Source organism: Vanellus vanellus (assembly GCF_965231255.1).
Source record: "Vanellus vanellus genome assembly, chromosome: 1".
Taxonomy (NCBI): Eukaryota; Metazoa; Chordata; class Aves; order Charadriiformes; family Charadriidae; genus Vanellus; species Vanellus vanellus.
Genome location: NC_138905.1, coordinates 197,734,789 through 197,755,798, shown reverse-complemented (window position 1 = coordinate 197,755,798; position 21,010 = coordinate 197,734,789). Strand labels below are relative to the sequence as shown.

At 41.0% G+C, this 21,010-nt stretch overlaps 1 protein-coding gene across 2 annotated transcripts in view; it reads left to right on the top strand.

Annotated features, from left to right (window-relative positions):
- The window catches only part of FRY (FRY microtubule binding protein), a 192,352-nt gene that overhangs the window by 127,427 nt on the left and 43,915 nt on the right, over positions 1-21,010 (top strand). For both annotated transcript variants that reach the window (XM_082498322.1, XM_082498323.1), the window contains exons 37-46: positions 245-395; positions 2,204-2,307; positions 7,959-8,144; positions 10,175-10,373; positions 11,018-11,139; positions 13,150-13,337; positions 14,189-14,283; positions 15,995-16,596; positions 18,262-18,359; positions 18,452-18,622. In XM_082498322.1, coding sequence (XP_082354448.1) covers positions 245-395; positions 2,204-2,307; positions 7,959-8,144; positions 10,175-10,373; positions 11,018-11,139; positions 13,150-13,337; positions 14,189-14,283; positions 15,995-16,596; positions 18,262-18,359; positions 18,452-18,622 — 1,916 coding nt within the window. The remainder of the gene's footprint in view (positions 1-244; positions 396-2,203; positions 2,308-7,958; positions 8,145-10,174; positions 10,374-11,017; positions 11,140-13,149; positions 13,338-14,188; positions 14,284-15,994; positions 16,597-18,261; positions 18,360-18,451; positions 18,623-21,010) is intronic.

Sequence of the window (21,010 nt, the reverse complement as noted above, 5' to 3'; positions counted from 1 at the left end):
TTCAGCTGCAGCTCCTACCATTCAGTGCTGTCTGCCTGGAATCTGTTCAATTTCCAGCAGCGTGAAAGAGGGATTAAAAATGCATCACTTGTTATTGAACACAGGAATTTGCAAACCTCATGTCATCTTATCACATTATTCCAAACAGCTGAGCTGATATGTCAGCATAAACTCAATTTTATCATTTCTTAAAAATGGGTAACCAGTCTTTTTATGCGCTATGTTTTAATGGTTTTCCATGCAGATGATCCTGTTTCTCCATATACAAGCTGGTTATTGAATATTGTTGAAACCAAACAACCACATCCCTTGCCCATGCCTTACAATGGAGGATGTTGGGCACCACTTGTGGACTACCTCCCAGAAACCATCACACCCCGGGGACCCCTTCATAGGTGAGCAGTTTCTCATTCTTACATTTCAAACAATGAGACGCTTCCTCTTACTGGTTGACCAACACCAATCCAGCTGTCTCACCACTCAGAACATCGGAAAATCGTACCTTCAATTTCTGCTGATTTCCATTGCTAGAATCAACATGCAATGAAGGCTTGCAGTTCTACCAGATTGCTACCAAAAAGCCTATTTACAATGTAGAACATTACTTTCTGACAGGAATCAGATTAAAGAAACAACTAAAAAAGAAAAGGAAAATTTCTCTTTCCCAAGCGTTGCGTTAAGGGGCAAAGTAGTTTTGGCAGAAAATAAACCCCCTTGCATTCTAACACTCCTCACCGAGGTGGGAGGCTAGGTGCGGCTAGGTTTAAATTCTGAGTGATGCCCAATTCACCACTATCAGTCCAGGCGCATTTAATATATATTAAACTGTTACGGTTCTGGATACACTAATAGTGGACTGCACTTTCAGCCCAGTCATGCTCATGAACTGACACAGCCACTTTTTGCTCGCGTTCAATGAGAAACCCAAACAACTAGCTGCCTACACAGTGCAGTTTATTTAAGCAACAGATACACAAGTTCTTTTGGATTGCCGGTGGTAGTGACTGTCTGCAAAGCACGTGCGAATACTAAAGACTACATGTGCTAGCAATATAGCTCAGTTACAAATGCTCTAAGTTATAAAACCACTCTGTATAAAGATTTCCAAGTTTCCTGGGGAAGCACTTGGTATAGCCAAGTGTTCGAATCTTACCCACAAGCGTCTTTATGGGAGGGGAAGAGAGGCTCAGCCCGTCAACTGGTCCCAGAAGTCCACGACGGTGTCTTCCCTCACATCCTCCTTTTCTTGGGCTATTTTTATACTATTTCTTATCTTCAAGGTGGAGTTTGAGTGACTTCAGTTATAAATACTTTCATTATGATTGGTGTAAAATTTTCTCGCCTCACATTTAAAGGTATAGTTTACGAAAAATTCAGGGCGCAGACTCAAAAAGAGAAGTGGTCACACCTTGGAGGCGGATAGCTTTTGGGATGGAGCTGTGTTTTGGTATTATAATGACATTATAATGAGCAAAGTTCTCTAAAGGACAGCATTTCATCAAAAAAAATGACAGATCGTTGGCTTAGGATAACAACTAGGCAGTTTATCAGTTCTATAAGACCTTCGAGGGCTCCATCTGGTCCCCAAGTTCCCAGTTTATCACAGGGTTTTAGCTGCGGTGTCTCCACTCTGCTCCATCCTTCGCACTGTTTTTCTTCCGTGGTGCCATCTCGTTCCCATGCTTGCTGGGTTATCACAGGGTTTGGCCTTGGAGTCTCCACCCCACTCCACTCCCCGTGTTGCTTTGCAAGCAATATTGTACAGGGAATCACAGATGTAGCTGATTCTTCACATACCAGCTGTGGCTGTATTTTACCCTAGAAGCCTTTTGATTTTATACCTTTCCTTAATGTGTGACCAATACTGTATTATTGATCATTTTTAGGAATCATTCCACACCAAGCCTCTGTGGCTGTTAGTCATAGCAGTTTTTCTCCCTTGATCTTTTATTCTAACTAGGCTATGCATATTCTGAAATTCCTCTTTTACATAATATGTACTAACAGTAATAATGTTCTTTTCAGTAATGGGTACTTACCTGCTTAATACTGTAACTAAGGTGCTTCAGCATTATTCATATTCAGAAGAAATGCTACAAAACTGAAAATGAAGAGATTGTTTATTTCTTCGGAAATAGCCATCATGTTACTGTTTTCCCATCTCTTAAGAGGTTTCAAACTGATACTGTGATTTAATTTCCAGGTGCAACATTGCTGTCATCTTCATGACTGAGATGGTAGTGGATCACAGTGTGAGAGAAGATTGGGCTCTTCACCTCCCTTTATTGCTACATGCTCTCTTTTTAGGTAAGACCAACAGAAAAAGAAGTACAGTACAGATGTACTCCTGTCCTTCCAGTTTAGTTTTGCCGAAGCTGTAGAGTTGTGTTTCTTATATGCTTTGAATTATGATTTCCCAAAAAAAAATAAAGCTTGAAATAATTACAGTCTGTGAATTAGTCTCAAAACGTTGAAGCTTTCCAATATTTTGGCCAATTTCACACATATTTCAGAGGTGGGTAGAGATTTGAAGATGATTGACTTCCTAAAATATCTCCAAAAAACCCGTAGCGCCCTGCTGCGAGAAAGGCAGGCAAAACTCAGCCTTTGTACAGTCTGGTTTGTGATGAGCAGCTGGGCAGACAGCACATGCCTCAGGCCTGGACTACACACCCCAGTGCTGTCTCTTGCCTTTGCAAAAATACATGAAAGTGCAAAGATTACTGTACTGCGGAGATAGTGAAGGTGGGACACAGACCACTGAAAAGCAAGCTTCATTAATTTCACTGCTAATGGAATACTTTATTGTCGGTGTATTCCCTTACATACCTGAGCATAGAGGCACTGCTTTTTCCTCACTGCTGTGGCTGTTATTTACTGTAACACAGTTCAGCTGGAGAGTGATACCATCCTTATCCTGCCACTTAACATTATGAAATGCCTAATTTTTTAGCGCACAAGAGTAATTAGCATTATAAAGCCATCGCCTGACTTTCATGGTTCATAAATGCTAGTTTTTGCAAATAAACACAGACACTTGTGAAATAAATTTATTATAACAGGAGATCGCAGTCCACTTCTTATTCAGTTGCCGTAGTTACCACTAAGTCTATTCACTGGCAATCTGGGAAGAGTCTGTTGTTCAGCAGGCAAAAAAGATTAAATTGGGAGGTTACAGCACAGTAGTAGAATGTATGTGATATACTTCGGTGTATAGTTGAGACTTCATTCTCCTTTTCTGCCACTCTCTTGTCAACTGTTCTGTTTGAAATTTTTTGATGAAATAAGGTTTTTTGGAAAATGCACACTCATCAAATACACAAGTTTTGTATATTAGTACATTAATTTCAGCAAACTTTTAATGAAACATAAGAATAACATCCAGGACCGTGTCAGATGGGGCTTCCAGCGTCAGTTTCAGTATGACATTTCACATATATTCTTCACTTAAAAGTTAAATCTATTTTGTGGCTGCCCATAAGAATTTTTTACTTCTTTTCTATATTGCTGTGAACTTTCTAAGTGTAAGAGGGAGCTGAAAGAAAACTGGATAAGTGTATGAATCCAATCAATAACCATCAACTGATCAAACGACGTCTTTATTATAATTTGTAACAAGTATGAGAAAACTAGTGCTTACAGTTAGAAATTCTCACAAGAAAAAATGAATAACAACACAGGAGTAGTATGCAGCAGCATGGCCACTTCAGTACAAGACAGCTTTAAAGAGCCATCAGGGAGCCATGCAAATAAACATATGCAGAAACAGAGTTAAGATATTAGTAATCCATTATAAAAATATCTTTACTGATTTGTTCATGCAATGATGTTTCAACATGATATTATTTCATAAGAAATAAATAGAAATTTATGAATACCATTTGAGACAGCCCCTTGGCTATGAACTCTCAATTCTCCAATGTGAAATTAAAGCTAAATGTAACTGGTAACTAAATGTAACTGGTTTTGTGGTAACTAAAATGAGATCACAGCCTCCAGGCTTCAAGTTCAGTTTCTCTAGAGTTGTTGTACCTCCAGTGGAAAATTTTTCTATATTTTGTAGTAGAGCTCTGTTGTGGTGGTGTATACATATTAGCCAAAGGTATTAATGTGATTGATTGAAAATGAAATAGAATCATAAATTCATAGAGCAGTTTGGGTTGGAAAGGACCTTTAAAGGTCATCTAGTCCAACCTCCCCTGCGATAAGCAGGGATGTCTTCAACTAGATCAGGTTGCTTAGAGCCCCGTCCAACCTGACCTTGAATGTTTCCAGGGATGGGGCATCGACCACCTCTCTGGGCAACCTGTGCCAGTGTTTCACCACTCTCATTGTAAAAAATGGCTTCCTTCTATCTAGTCTAAATCTATCCTCTTTTAGTTTAAAACTATTACCCCTTGTCCTGTCGTAACAGGCCCTGCTAAAAAGTTTGTTCCCATCTTTCTTATAAGCCGCTTTTAAGTACTGAAAGACCACAATAAGGTCTCCCTGGAGCCTTCTCTTCTCCAGGCTGAACAACTCCAACTCACTCAGCCTTTCCTAATAGGAGAGGTGCTCCAGCCCTCTGATAATTTTCATGGCCCTCCTCCGGACCTTCTCCAACAGGTCCATGTCTTCCTTGTGCTGAGGGCTCCAGAGCTGGACGCAGTACTCAAAGTGGGGTCTCACAAGAGCAGAGTAGAGGGGCAGAATCACCTCCCTCAACCTACTCGCCGAGCTACTTTTGATACGTTGTTGTTCTTCTAGGCTGCAAGCGCACCTTGTAGGTTCATGTCCATCTTTTTATCCACCAGTACCCCCAAGTCCTTCTCAGCAGGGCTGCTCTCAATCCCTTCATCCCCCGTCCTGTATTGATTGCCAGGTTGCCCTAACCCAGCACTTGCTGGACCCTGCTCTTGGCCTGCTGCAATGTTTCTGTGCTATTGGAATGTGAGCAGGCAGATGCATCTGACGGAAAAGGAGACTGGAAGCCGGTATGGTGGCTAGCTGGACAGCCTGTATCGTTCCATTTATTGGAAGGAGTGAGAAAAATACTAAAATGAGAGTTTTGTAATGTATGTGTTCAATAGATGAGATATAGATACATCCACGGGTCCTGAGGGAGCTAGCAGATGAGGTCCCTAAGCCACTAGCCATAATATTTGAGAAGTCGTGGCGGTCTGGTGAAGTTCCTGCCAACTGGAAAAGGGGAAACATAGCCCCTATTTTCATAAAGGGAAACAAAGAAGACCCAGGGAACTACAGGCCAGTCAGTCTCACCTCTGTGCCTGGCAGGATCATGGAGCAGATCCTCCTGGAAACTCTGCTGAGGCATGTAGAAAACAAGGAGGTGATTGGTGACAGCCAGCATGGCTTCACCAAGGGCAAGTCATGCCTGACAAATTTGGTGGCCTTCTACGAAGGAGATATACAGCAGCACTGGACAAGGGAAGACCAACTGATGTCATCTACTTGGATTTGTGCGAAGCGTTTGACACTGTCCCACACGATATCCTAGTCTCTAAATTGAAGAGACATGGATTTGACAAATGGACCACTCAGTGAATAGAGAACTGGCTGGATGGTCACACTCAAAGAGTTACGGTCAATGGCTCAATGTCCAAGTGGAGAGCAGTGACGAGTGGTGTTCCTCAGGGGTTGGTACTGGGACCTGTACTATTCAACGTCTTGGTCGGCGACATGGACAGTGGGGTCGAATGCACCCTCAGCAAGTTTGCCAATGATACCAAGCTGTTTGACGAGGTAGACATGCTGGAGGGGAGGGATGCCATCCAGAGGGACGTGGACAGGCTGGAGAGGTGGGCCCAAGCCAACCTCATGCAGTTCTACAAGGCCAAGTGCAAGGTCTTACATGTGGGTCGGGGCAATCCCAAGCACAAACACAGGCTCAGCAGGGAATGGCTGGAGAGCAGCCCTGAGGAATAGGACCTGGGTGTGCTGATTGACAAGAATCTCAACACGACCCAGCAAAGTGCAATTGTGGCCTAGAAAGCCAACCGTATCCTGGGCTGCATCAAAAGAAGTGTGGCCAGCAGGTCAAGGGAGGTGATTCTGCCCCTCTACTCTGCTCTGGTGAGACCCCACCTGGAGTACTGCATCCAGCTCTGGAGTCCCCAACATAAGAAAGACATGGACCTGCTGGAACGTGTCCAGAGGAGAGTCATGAGGATGATCCAAGGGCTGGAGCACCTCTCCTATGAGGAGAGGCTGAAAGAGTTGGGGCTGTTCAGCCTGGAGAAGAGAAGGCTCCGAGGAGATCTTATTGCAGCCTTCCCGTACCTAAAGGGGGCCTACAGGAGAGCTGGGGAAGGACTTTTTACTAGGGCATGTAATGATAGGATGAGGGGGAATGGCTTTAAACTGGAAGCGGGGAGGTTTAGACAACATTAGGAAGAAGGTTTACACTTTGAGGGTGGTAAGGCACTGGAAGAGGTTGCCGAGAGAGGTTACTGAGGCCCCATCCCTGGAGGTGTTCAAGGCCAGGCTGGACGTGGCCTTGGGCAACCTGGTCTAGTGGGAGGTGTCCCTGCCTATGGCAGGGGGGTTGGAACTTGATGATCTTCAAGGTCCTTTCCAACCTAAACCATTCTATGATTCTGTGATTCTATGAATAGGCTATTGTACAGTTTGTAGTAGTAATAATGAAGTAGAGAGGCAGACTGCTGGTGTGAACCTGCCTGTCTCAATAGTGCATGAAAATAACTGCTGTTTAAAAACTCTTTTGCTACCAGTGTGAAATGAGTTGAGCAGCTAGACTCCTTTCCCATAGAAATGTGTCCACACCAGAGAAATTTACCCTCTTGGGAACTCTTCCAAGTTAAAGAAGGGCCCAACACTGGACAAGCACAAAGACTGGACTGTCCTTCTCTCTTCATAGTTAGCATATCTGTGCCAATACTTTCATACAGCCGTAGGATTTAACAGGATTTCAGTCACCAAGTGCTGCCAATATAGAATTTACTTTTAAAGTGAAAGAACTTTCTATGTCCTCTTCAGTGTATGTTAGAAGAGGGTAGGATGGTTCATTACATCCTGGCAGGTGGAAAGAAACGGAGAAAGGAGAATAGGAGCAGAAACCTGAAGAAGCTGAAAAAGATGTGGGCAGGTTGGCTGTAGGTCTTTTGGAACAGGCTATGGGCAGATGAGGAAGACCAAGGCTCACAGGGCTTCCAAAAATTTGCCCATAGGAGCCAAAGACATTGGTCAGACAGAGGTGGTATGAGCAGCTCCATTTTTGCAGGCCAGAGAAGAACCAGTGTGACTGGAGTATATGAGAAAACACCTTACCTGAAAGACCTGTTGGCTGCTGCCACTTCAAGTAAAGACAAAGCCGCTTTTTAAAGAGGAATGTATCCTGAGAAGAGAGGAGATGAAGAAGAAAACAACTGATTTTTTCAGAAAGTATTTGTAAATATCCTGGAAGATACTGAAAGAGAATTGAAAAAAGATTGCTGCCATAGAGTACAGTTTATTTTACAACCATCTGTTGCCTTTATATTTGCAATTTGTGATTTATGCAGGTTTTGTTAAAATCTTATAAACAGCAGTAGTGCTAACCAAATCAGAGTCTTTCAGTGCTAGACCTTCAGATTCAGTTCTGCACCCTGAGCTAGTGCAGTGTAATTAGAACCACCACCAAGAATTTCTCATCTTTAGAGTTTTTCCAGCTCTGTCAAATTAACACTGCGGTGAGACAGAGTGCATAAAGTTTTATTGCCACACATTGTTTTGTACCTCCTGTATGGGACCTCAGCCTGGAAACTAAATATACACATATATCAACCTAAACCATTCTATGATTCGAAGTAACTGTAACTAGTAACTGTGTCCGGAAATTCTGCATCTTTTGTTTGTTTGTACTGTTGCCATGAACTGCCTTGGAATTTTTGCTATTTCTGGAATGTGAACTTGTTTATTATTACTTCATGTTCAGTGATTGCTGTAATCTCTTCTTTTAGGTCTTGACCATTACCGCCCTGAGGTCTTTGAACACAGTAAAAAGTTACTGCTTCACCTTTTGATTGCATTATCTTGCAATAGCAACTATCAAGCCATTGCATCAGTGCTTCTTCAGACCAGAGAGATGAATGAGACCAAGACTCTGACAGTACAACCAGGATACTTACCTGAATATCTTTATACAGGTAATAAAGCAAAAGAAGAAAAGAACATTGAATTATACTCTGAGGTTTTTGAAAGTAGGATGTCAAGGTTACTTTCCTAAAATATAACAGTTTTGATAAATTAAAGAGGTAAAGTGGCAAGTATGAATAGTTCCCATTGATATTAATTCTGTGTGATCTACCCTAGAGATGCACCCAAATTATTATTAGATAACTTTTCATGATAGTGAGAAAGCTGTCTGATGTAACACAAAATATATAATGTAGAATTTTAAACATTAATATGGCTAATACCTTCCTAACTTCCCCTTCAGGGAGCCAGGACTGCTTTAAACGAGGGCAATCACTCCTCAACCTTCAAAAGAAATGAATAAATAATTCCAACACAGGAAGAGCAGCAAGAATATGCAGCTCAGATTTTCCATTATTAAGATAAATTTCACATGATATACATCCTCCTTTATATCACAGATACACTTCATTTCTGTCCTGGAATCTGTTTCTGCATTAGGAGGTTTACTTCAGACCTCTGCTGAAAGGGGTATTCTGGTAACTTTTAGCAATTTGCCTGGTTTTAAGGGGTTGGTTGGGAACAGTTTGTAGAAAGCAGCTAGCTAGATTTACTGTTTTCATGTAATACTAAAAGCGATCATACTCTTGAGATTTGAAAGAACCACAGAACCAGTGTAGAGTTACGGAGGTAGGATTAGTTGTCTGGGAGAGAGTGAGGAACATTACCGTGCAGTGAGAAATGAAAAGGAGAGATAATCAAATGAGTGGCATTTCTGTGGTTCTGTAGGAATATAACCAAAAGTAATAAATAGTTTGACTTTATAAAGAATACTACTTGATAACTGATTATTATTTTTTTATGAGATACAAAAAATATTTTAAAGTAATGAGAAGAAGGGATTTGTGTTTCAGATCAATGAATTAATGTGGCTTCTTTAGGTTTCATTTGTCCAAGTCTGTACAAAATTACCTCACACGTGAATTTCCCATTTTGAGTTGTGTAGATCTCTTTTCCAATGCATGTCCATGAATTATTAAATACAGAATAAGATTCTTACATTAAAGTTACATTGCTGCTTTTCTGCCGAAATGAAAAACATTTCATTCCTGTCTCTGAAAAACATAATTGGTACCCTGTGTCTGGGCCTCTTAAGTCCAAGAAGTTATCAAAACTTTGTATTTGGATTCTTTATTTATCAGCTAATATAAAGATTGAGAGTGTGGGTGAGTAGCTATATCAAAGAATCCTAATTGAAAATACTTCAGCTCAGGTTCATTCCACATAATGTCAGGCAACTAAATTAAGAGCCTCCTAGCTTGCAATGGATTTTGGCAGTGGAGAGACCCCTCCTGCTCCCAGTCTTCTCGCGAGGCCATTTTTTCTGTTGTAGATACAGCATAAGATGACTAGCAGTCTAACCTGAAGAAAACAGGTCTTAGTTTCTAATTCCAGCTCTGAAGTTGTGTGGCAAGCTTTTGATCTAGCAGAACTCTTACTCAGATGTTTAACCTTAATGCTGAAAATATTTAGTATGGGTAGTCCAGTGTTTACAGTTCCTAAAGGCGTTGAACAGAAGGCTTAAATATTTGTGTCTCTGTTTCCATTACATTTGTAAAATTAGGACAACATGATTGCCCTAGAAATTCCACCCTGCAGAGCTTTCTTCCTTCATCAGACTAGCCCAGAGAAGTGAGCTGAACATTGCATGCACTTAGTTAACTTCAACATTCACTTTGCAGAAAGACATAGTTTTGATTGTAAAATGCCATGAAACATTTCTTTTTCAAGTACTGTAACCCTCATGCAGTAAAAAAAAAAATATCTTGACTTTGGTATTTTTCATTTTATATTGGAAACAGAATGCCATTTCCACTCCCATCGGCATTTGAGGGTTGTTGTGTTCTTCAGGTTTTCCCTGTGTTTCCCAGTAGAAGGCTTCTGCTGCTGACTCTGAAAAGAGCTGCTTGGCCGATGCTTTAATCTGTAATGCTCCCCTAACAGTGCATTCCGTCTTTATCTCCTCCCTTTCTGCTGGCAGGTGGCTTTGACTTTCTGCGGGAATACCAGTCGTCTCCGGTGCCAGACTCCGGCTTGAGCTCCAGCTCCACCTCCTCCAGTATCAGTCTGGGAGGTAGCAGTGGAAATCTCCCACAGATTACACAAGAGGTTGAGGACATGGACACTGCTGCTGAAACAGATGAGAAAGCAAACAAATTAATTGAGTTTCTGACAACCAGGTAATGGAGATATGTAGAGGACACGTTTGTACTCGAAACGCATACTTTCACGTCTTCATTACAATTATCTGTAGCAGCTTAAAAGACTCAAAGGAAAATGACCGATCTTTTATAGTAATTGCAGACTCACATTCCTCTTTTATTGATACTTATAGAAGTGGGTAGGTACTTAGAAGCACTATGGTGTCGGGAAGAACTGAAAAAAATCTTGCCTGACAGGAATAAAACCTTTAATTGACAAATAGTATTATGCAACAATGAACAATGAATGGAAGAAGACATTTGTATTATTATAAAATTAGATAGGAAGTGTACAGGGCACAGTGAAAGCCACGGTGAAACTAATATTAACTACTAACTACAGCCAGCAGACCCTAGGGCACAATGTTGAATTAAAAAAAAGGGGTTTGGTTATGCTGCTCTCTAAATGGTATAACTTACATTTTAAAAGAGAAGTTTTGTAAAATACAGTGTAGGAATATTTATTTACTTGTATTTTGCTCATAAATTCTGTTTAGTTGCATGTTTTCCAGGCTATGGCCCTGGAAATATCTAATTGCCTTTACAGTTTATATATTTTAACTGATTACATTTATTTCAGATAACGGAAAGAAATTTTGCACTTTGTTATGTATTTCTTTAAGGGCATTTGGTCCACTTTGGTGCCATGAAGATATCACACCCAAAAATCAGAACACCAAGAGCGCTGAACAGCTTACTAATTTTCTGCGTCATGTTGTATCTGTATTTAAAGATTCCAAGTCAGGTAGTAAATTTTTTTCCTTTCATACCTAAAAGCATATTCCCTCAAGGTCACACTGAGTGTTTATCCTGTGACTTAGTAGGTCTGCTTATGCAGAAGCACAACATATCATATGTCTTAACAAGGATGTATAACATATTAAAGGAATTCCTTTAAAAAATCATGTTAAATTAGACTGTGGCTGAAAGTTAAATTGAACATTTCTTCAAAGCTGTCGGTAGAAAGCCTTTTGATTGATTCTACCAGATAAAAGCTCTGCTATTTCCTGTTGGTAAAATGCATCACAGTTACTGAGTAAATGTACTTTGTTAAATTTCTTCTGGCAGTGAAAGTTTAGGTTTAATTTATTTTTTTTTTTTTTAGAGTTTAGGAAGTGTACTGATTGGATTTGAAAACCAACACAGTCACTAATTAAGTATCTTCCAAGATCAAAGCAGAATGCAGCATCAGTATTTATATTTAAGATCTTATCCAAAGCCTTCTGAAGCTAATAGAAAGACTCCTAATTCAGCTTGGCTTTAGGTTTGGGAGTGTTTGGAAACTACTGTGTTGCTGCCAGCAAGAATAGTGTATGTCTTGAAAGTTTGTCCAGGAATTGTAAAAAAAATTAAATCACAGAATCACAGAATTATCAGAGTTGGAAGGGACCTCTAGAGATCATCTAGTCCAACTCCCCTGCCAAAGCAGGATTGCCCAGAGCACATTACTCAGGACTGCATCCAGGCGGGTCTTGAAAATCTCCAGGGAAGGGGACTCCACAACCTCCCTGGGCAGCCTGTGCCAGTGCTCTGTCACCCTCACCGTAAAGAAGTTTTTCCGTGTATTTGAACGGAACTTCCTGTGTTCTAACTTGTGCCCGTTACCCCTCGTCCTGTCACTGGGAACCATTGAAAAGAGCCTGGCTCCATCCTCCTTCAACCCACCCTTTAGATACTTGTACGCCATAATAAGGTCTCCCCTCAGCCTTCTCTTCTCCAGGCTAAAGAGTCCCAGCTCTCTCAGCCTTTCCTCATAAGGGAGATGCTCCAAGCCCTTAATCATCTTAGTTGCCCTTCGCTGGACTCACTCCAGCAGTTCCCTGTCCCTCTTGAACTGGGGAGCCCAGAACTGGACACAGTATTCCAGTTGTGGCCTCACCAGTGCAGAGTAGAGGGGGAGAATGACCTCCCTCGACCTACTGGCCACACTCTTCCCTATGCAGCCCAGGATTCCATTGGCCTTTTTGGCAACAAGGCCACATTGCTGGGCCATGGATAATTTACTGTCTACCACAACCCCCAGATCCTTCTCCTCCGAGCTACTTCCCAGCAGGTCTGCCCCTAACCTGTACTGGTGCCTGGCATTCTTCCTCCCCAGGTGCAGGACCTTGCACTTGCTTTTGTTGAACCTCATTAGGTTCTTCTCTGCCCAGCTCTCCAGCCTGTCCAGGTCACGCTGGATGGCAGCACAGCCCTCTGGGGTGTCAGCCACCCCACCCAGTTTGGTATCATCAGCAAACTTGCTGAGGATACACTCTGTCCCCTCATCCAGGTCATTAATGAATATATTAAACAAAATTGGACCAAGTATTGACCCCTGGGGGACACCACTGGTTACAGGCCTCCAACTAGACTCTGTGCCGCTGATCACAACCCTCTGAGTTCTGTCCCGCAGCCAACTCTCAATCCACCTCACTGTCACCTCATCTAGCCCATACTTCCTCAGCTTCCTAATGAGGATGTCATGGGAGATAGTGTCAAATCAGATCAAGAATTTCAGGGTTTTGCTGACAAACGTTTGCAGAATCAGTATTTTGGGTTTGCAGTTTATTTTCTTACATTCTTTGTGAAATAAATGTAAGCAGTGGGAACTTCTCACAAGCACAGACATTTCTGCATCTCCGTTTCTCACAGGGTTTGCAGGATATACTACAGTGCATAACCTCCCTACAGAGCTGGTTCAGCCTCTTTATGACCCACAGGAAAGTCTGTCATTAAAAAAAAAATAAAATTGACATACTATTCTTTTGCTTAGGTTTTCATTTGGAGCAGCATCTGAGTGAAGTTGCTTTACAAACAGCTCTTTCAAGCTCTTCAAGACATTACGCAGGTCGCTCTTTCCAGATATTCAGGGCCCTAAAGCAGCCCCTTTCTGCGCATGCGTTGTCTGACCTCCTGTCAAGATTGGTGGAAGTTATTGGAGAGCATGGAGATGAGATTCAGGTATGCATGTGTACATAATGCTTCTTAGTACTGTTAATTTAGCGTATACCTCTGAGTTTACTGAATCCATATGTACCTTATTAAAGCCTTCGTCAGGCTGTTACAATATGGTTCTAAAGAGTACAACTAGAAAACATTTAGTAATTGTCACTCAGAATCTTTGTGGTGACCATGTTTTACCTTTTCACATTATTAATTCGTGCTTCAGGAGCCCATTATCCTATCTGCTGATGTTATCTGACAACATGAAGTAGATACCACCTCATTTCTCAAATGTTAACATCTTTTGGAATAAAGAAATCCTCACCATCCGTAACAATACAAAACTTACACTGACCTAATTTGATCCAATCCTCTCTTAGTGAACTATGATGTTCCCTTGGTTTAGCTAAGCAGACTGAAATGTTACCATCAGAGACTATTTATTGTGAAGTTCAAGATTTAATTAAGAGAACTACTAGCTCTTAATAAGAAATAGCCTGACATCACCTCCATATTTTACTTCAGTAATGAAACTGCCACAAGATGACAGTAATATTCTGTCACAAATGCTTGTGCAGAATTTAAATCAATGACCTGTAAGTCAGAGGTTCTCTATGCCATTACCAATCCCCTGATGAGATATGTGCCCTTCTTGCATACCTTCATAGATCATTCAGAGGCAGAAAATAAAACGCATCCGTAGCGACACTTTAATGTTCAGGGCAGCGGCATTGATGTGAATGTTGTTCTTTTTTCAAGAGAAATGATAGGTTTTCAGTAGGTGCCTTTTCCTTTTATGAACTGAAGATTTTTAAATGTTCACTATTTTGAATGTCTTTGTTGAAATGGTTAACCTCGTGCATTGATAGGGGTATGTAATGGAGGCACTACTTACTTTGGAAGCTGCTGTGGATAATCTGTCTGACTGTTTGAAGAACAGTGATCTTTTGACGGTGTTATCACGGTAAGAGTCTGTTCTCCTACCTCTATCTTTTTTTTCAATGTCTTATGATATTAAGTGTGCAGTTCTGCAGTCTGACAGCATAAAATAATTTTGATAAGACTGAACTCATTTGTAACCTTCAGAGTCCTAGACTAAGAGCACATCTCAGCCAAATTTTGCAATAGTTGAAATAATGGTGATACAACTAATGGAACTTTACAATGCATTGTAAATTCTGACTTGCTGCCACTTGGTTATAACTTACTTTAACATCCTTTAAAAATACTGTCTTTTTTGCACCTTTGTACCATACACTTGAAAACATATCTGGGAAGAAATATGGTTTTTTGTAATATTGGTTTCATACAACCTGTCATTCTCAGGTGAAGTATTCCCCAAGAAGTAATGATCATGGTTTGTTCTCAATAAAACTAGGGAGAATTTTGTCTGGTGTGTACATAACCCATGGATTTTGTCAAACATGTGCACCATCTTTGTGAAACCCTTGGCCTTAAAGTAGTCCTTTGTACATGGAGGGAAATTGCAGGCTCCTTCCGTAACACAGCTGTTGACAGTACCGAGGGAGATCAATGTCTATCTAACTCCTAATAGCAAGAACAGAATAGGGAAATTTTTTTACAACTATTACCATGCTTTACATGCAGAACAAAAATACAAGAGCGATCATTTCTGAAGCTAGTAGGCAGGATGCTATGTGTTATACTGCAATGGCAGAACACAGGTATTGCCTCGTGTCAGGGCAGAGGTGGGGAAATACAGCTTCTTCTTTCTAAACTAAGAGGTATTTACTTTTCTTTAGTGCACATTTCAGGAAAAAGCAAGATGAAGCAGAAAATAAAAAACACTCCAGAAAGCAGTGGGAGGCAATATTCTTTACCCTGACACTATTGATTCCATAAGATCCTCTTCAAATATTATAGGCAGTAGGGACTCATAGTATATGAGGTAGGAATGGGACAGAGAGTCAGCTGCTCTCCAGAACAAACCTCCCTTACATGTATCAACACAGCATGTTTGTCTGTACCGATAATTGATAGGGATTGTCTAGATCATCACATGGTAGTCCATGAGGAGGCATCAGTCACTGAAATTGAAAGACCTCTGCTCTCTGTAAACCATCTTGAAGAGATCTGAGGATACAGGCAGGGGAGGATGCAATGACAAGGTTTCTGAAGGACCTGTACTAGCAAGAACCTGGGCAGCCACATGACAGGTTTCTTGAGGATAATGTGGCATATTTGTGGTTCTGCTTAAGATACACTGTTTTTTCTGCCCACAGTTCTCACATTAGCGAGTAAACCATTGTGCAGTTCACCTGCCAGCTGTGCCAAGTTTGGGGTTTACTCCACTGATGAGGGCATTCCAAAGACCAAAATTGTTTTCGGTTCTACCACTGCCCCATTATACGGGCGTTTCCATGAGTCATTTCACAGCTCTGTATCTCCTGTCCCCATGTCATTCTTACCTCTCTAGACTGTAGGCTACCCTGCTCTGGTTTGGTGCAGTGCCACGTGAACATCACTCAGTCATGTCTGTGGGTATTTCTCAAAAACAAGCAAAAAAAAAGACAGGCTGCAATAGACAGCCCTTTTACTTTTCCTATTTAAATATTTATTTACAGTTTGATAAATACTTAACCTGCATCCAATATGTACTGGTTTCAAGCTGTGTATTCACACATTGCAATGTATGTTATATATTTTGGGTTCAGTTCATCTTCACCAGATTTAACATCAAGCACCAAACTGACTGCAAACCGGAAGAGCACAGGACAGCTGAATGTGAATCCTGCAAGCAGTAACACAGCCACTGCTGAACGAAGCAGGCACCAGCGGAGCTTCTCTGTACCCAAGAAGTTTGGAGATGTGGACAAGTCTTCGGACCCACCGCGCAGCGCTACACTAGACAGAATTCAGGCGTGCACCCAACAAGGCCTGTCCTCTAAAACCAGAAGTTCATCTTCTCTAAAGGACAGTCTCACTGACCCATCCCATATTAACAATCCAACCAACCTACTGGCCACCATCTTCTGGGTTGCTGTGGCTTTGATGGAATCAGATTTTGAGTTTGAGTATCTAATGGCATTGCGGTTACTGAATAAACTTCTGGCTCATTTGCCACTAGATAAAGCTGAAAACAGGGAGAAGTTAGAGAAGTTGCAAGGGCAGCTGAAGTGGGCAGACTTCTCAGGGCTTCAGCAGCTGCTTTTGAAAGGATTCACCTCCCTTACTACCACTGATCTCACACTACAGCTCTTTAGTCTGCTGACACCAGTGTCTCGAATATCCATGGTGGATTCCTCTCAAGCTATAGGTAAAACCAATATATGCTCTTCTCTTTCAGTTTCCATTGCTTTGGCATTTGATGACAGAATTAGGCTATTGGCACAAAACCAAAAACGGCATTTTTTCTTTCTCTTCTAATATAGCATAAGTTGGGTGGGTTTGAGTTGGGTGGGCTTCTTGGAAATTTCATAACAACGTAGCATGTTTCTGAAAAGTTAATCTGTTGCACAACAAGGTTTTGGAGGAAAGCAGTCATGTATTATTTCATATTTCATTTCTAATGCTTAGCAGTATATATAGTTTCTGAGTGCTGACAAAGTAAACATATGTAAGGAGATACCGTGAAAATTCCAGAACCTATTTTGGCTAGGTTTTCCACTGAATTATTTTCAGAATATTGCAAATTATTTAATTTTAAATTAGTGCTTCATGGGATTTTTCCTAGTAATATAAACATTGAAAACTCTTGTACACTTTTTAGATAAATTACAATAGCACATTAGTGAGTGAGGAGAGAGGCCTGGGTTATAAGGAAATAAGGTAACATTTTGAAATTCCCAATTATTTAGTTGAGCTTGTGACCTCTTCTTAATTATATTTCTTGAAGAGAGTTTCTGTATTGTTCCAGATATTTACTCCTCTGTTTCAGTCAGAAACACAGATATTTAGACAATTGTGCAGGCTTCACAACCAAGTCATAACGAGCTTAGACACAGAGGAAAAGGATGAATGCCATTAACAACCTGCCCATGTCTGAAGCACCTGTGTGGTGCCTGTGTTCTGGACTTTGGTTGGGCAATTCTCACATGGGCTGTGACGGTACCATCTGGAGGTATCTTTTTCTTTTCAGTGAGTATAGAGGAAGCCTAGGGAAATTACACTCTTAGCTTGGGCAACTTGTTTAATTGTGTAGAACAAGAGGGAATTAATGGTGAGCAAGGTATTTTCATAGATCAGATTATTTTCAAAAAACAGGTTGTGTCCAGAGACAATCTCTTGACTTCTGAGCCCTGAGCTCCCACCTGAACTGAAGCAGCTTTTGTTACAGCTCCCAATTAGTTTATCAACTACCTTGAGCTGTGAGTTGGTACAGAAGAGCTGAAACCCCACTCCAGACAAAGCCCTTGCACTAATGACAGCAGCTGGCACTTGGCACAGGATCCATCTCCTAACTTCAAAAACACCATTTGAGTAGTCTCATCTGACCAGTTCTATCAGAATTTTGATTCATTATTATTATTAACTTGAACAGTATAAAACAATGGAAGCTGTGCCTGGCAGCCTGACCAAAACGGTTTTTCATTTATCAATACTCATTAACTGAGTATTGTTTTAGCTGTGTTCTAGCTGCAGGAGTGAAAATGACACCAGTTAAGACTGTCAATAAGCCCATTAAGTGAAAAAGATAAACATACACTCTAACAGGAATAAAATATATAATTTTGTGAGATATATTGGCCTGTAAATACCTGTTTGTGTAGTAGTGTTTGCAGAAATAGGTTCGTGCTTTAAAAGAGTACTGTTGCCCAAGTGATATACTAGATTTTCAAATTAAGACCCCTTTAAGACAAATGTGGCATGGCCAATGGCGTGAACAACTTGACAGATTCTGTGGGAGTTTACAGCTAATTGAAGATGACTGTGGCTCTTGCTGTCCAAAATACACATTTTGTTCTGTATTTTCCTGTTCTAGGATTTCCACTGAATGTTTTGTGTCTCCTGCCCCATTTAATTCAGCATTTTGACAGCCCAAACCAGTTTTGTAAAGATATAGCCGAAAGGATTGCTCAGGTATCAGAGTTATTCACTGTTTTGTACATCCTCAAACCCTGTAAATGCAGATGCCTTGTTCTTAATGTGTTTTGACATTTCTGTTTAATTAGGTTTGTTTGGAGGAGAAGAACCCCAAACTATCAAATCTTGCACATGTCATGACCCTTTATAAAACACACAGCTATACAAGGGACTGTGCTACCTGGGTAAATGTGGTTTGCCGCTACCTTCATGAAGCATTTGCTGATATTACTTTGAGTATGGTTACATATTTGGCTGAGGTAAGTTTTCAAAGATTTTTTACTGTTTTAACTCTTCTTTTGCCTAGCAACCCAAAGAGCTGAAGTCTGCCTGGAGATTACTGGGGGCTCTCTGTAGCTGTTATTTATAATTAAGAGTTAAAAGCTGAAATTAGCAGAAAGAAAGGGAATTACTATAAGAAATCAATATTGAACACTAAAACCAAAGCCACCAAAGGTCTGCAGGGCTGATGCATCTTAAAGCAGCTTCACTCATCAGGTGGCCAGATTTTCCACTGTTAAAGAAAGAAACTGGACAACATTTATTTAAATCCCATTGAGGAAAATAAGAGAAGGCCTAATTCCAGAAGGAGTTTAGCAGCGTAAATAAGATATCGTCTGCTGTATAAGGATATCGTTCTTGATACATATTTCTACGCATTCCTCTAATGCATATTAGAATAGGATCATCATGTTAGAATCATATTAGAATGGGATCATCTTACTGCCTGGGTTTTCCACTGTGCTCGCTTACTACTAGCATTTCTCACGCACGGAGTATAGAGCTGATGCAGTGTTCTTACTGGCTATCCAAGGCTCAGTTCTGCTCTTTAGCTTAAGGTCTCTTGATCTTCTGCCTCCTGTGTCAGATCAGTATCAGAACACCATTTTCTTGTGGAGTTCTCAGATTTATCCCTTCACTTCTATGCTGTAGTGAGATGCCTTCAGTCTCCCCTCTCATCCAAGGAGAAGGCAGTTCTGTATTCATGACATAAACCCACTAGCTTCTTTAGAGCAGCTTTGTTTTTTGGAGCAGATTCATTCTCTCTTCTCTGAAAGGATCTACAGAAGCTCCGCAGGCATCTCTGACACTGGCTATCCACAGATTTTCAAGAGGCTGAGAGGCCAAGCTGTGCTCCCACACTCAGGTCTTCAGGGGAAACTTGGCCCTGCTACCTCAAGCTGCAATTCCTCACCTTGTTTGCACATGGAGGCTCTAAGTAAACAGTCATATCAGATCTTAACTAATGGTGAAAGCCATGACCCTCCTGTAGGAGACTAAAACAGCACCTTGAGGTTTTTCAGTCTGTTTTTAAACTCAAAGACTCTGAAGAACTATTAGCTCTTCAAACATGACTGAATCCTCCAGAGTCAAGTGTCTCCTTCACAGTAGAAACTTGTGTTCCTAATAAGCAAATGCTGTAAAGATTGAGGTTTAAACTTTCTCCTTTGCCTTCCCAACCTTAGGAAAGCATTTGCCCCTGTGTTTTCCCTTCAGTGCCCTATGTACAGTTCCTAGTGCTGCAGCACCTCCACAAAGGCCATTGCACGTGGTTTTGCTCCCCTCAAAATGGGTTTAAACATACATCTGGAGACTCTTTCTTTGCACTTCCCCCTCGCTGTAGATTGGCACCATGCTACTATATTAAGAGCAAGTCAAGCAGGATTTTGACTATAATTAAGGCACATTCCTCACATAGCACCATCATCGAAGGATGACAGAGTAGATTTACGTTGACTGCAGCTCTGTTGAGTCATGTCTGGGGAATATTTGTATGGGCATAGGGTAGCTGCCAGTCTGGAGGAGGAGCAAGAGACAAGAAATCATCTTGTTTGGCCTGCTGTGGCCGTGAAAAAGATTTTTTCCAGCATTCAGAGTATGTTTTCCCTTTTCTTCTTAGTTAATCCCCAGACCAGGATAAACAATGTGCTCCTGTCTTCTATAAACCAGCTGTGGGATATACTGTCAATAGGTAAAGCCACATGGGTTAACAGCCGAACTGGGCAATCTGCAGTTGAATGATGTAGCCATTGGTTACAGAGCCTCTGTCTTTCACAATCCTGGCTCCATCCCCAGTGCTTGGGCCTGAGGGAAATTGTGAGACATGCAATGCTTAAGAATAACAAAGGAAATCTGTGTTGCAACAGTGACCACTCCAAACACACAGGTATACCTTCAGATTGGGACTTTCTACCACAAGGTAAGACTATGAGAACAAATGCTCTCAGCAGAAAGTAAAACCTTCAATTATTGCCATTCAGATAAAAAATTGCATTTAACCTATTTGATGGCAAGTAATTGCTTGTCAGCTACAGGTATGATCCTGGCATAAAATAAGACATTTCAGCTGTGTTCTTATCCAAACCTTACAGTGGCAAGCAGTGCTCCTTACTCAGTTTTACATATTACAGCTCTATCCGTGAAAAATGATCATTTCTTCCAGAAAAATACTTGGGCATCTTAGTCTACAGATGAGGAAAAATCACTATTTAATAGTGCAGTAGAACTTTGAACCTCCACTACCAAAAATCAGCATACAAACACACTACTGAAAGTTTACTTTGATTTCATGTTAGATTTTTGCATATTAATTTTTAAAAGTCAACCTTGTACCCTGAGAGCACAATCATTCTAGAAGCATATATGAA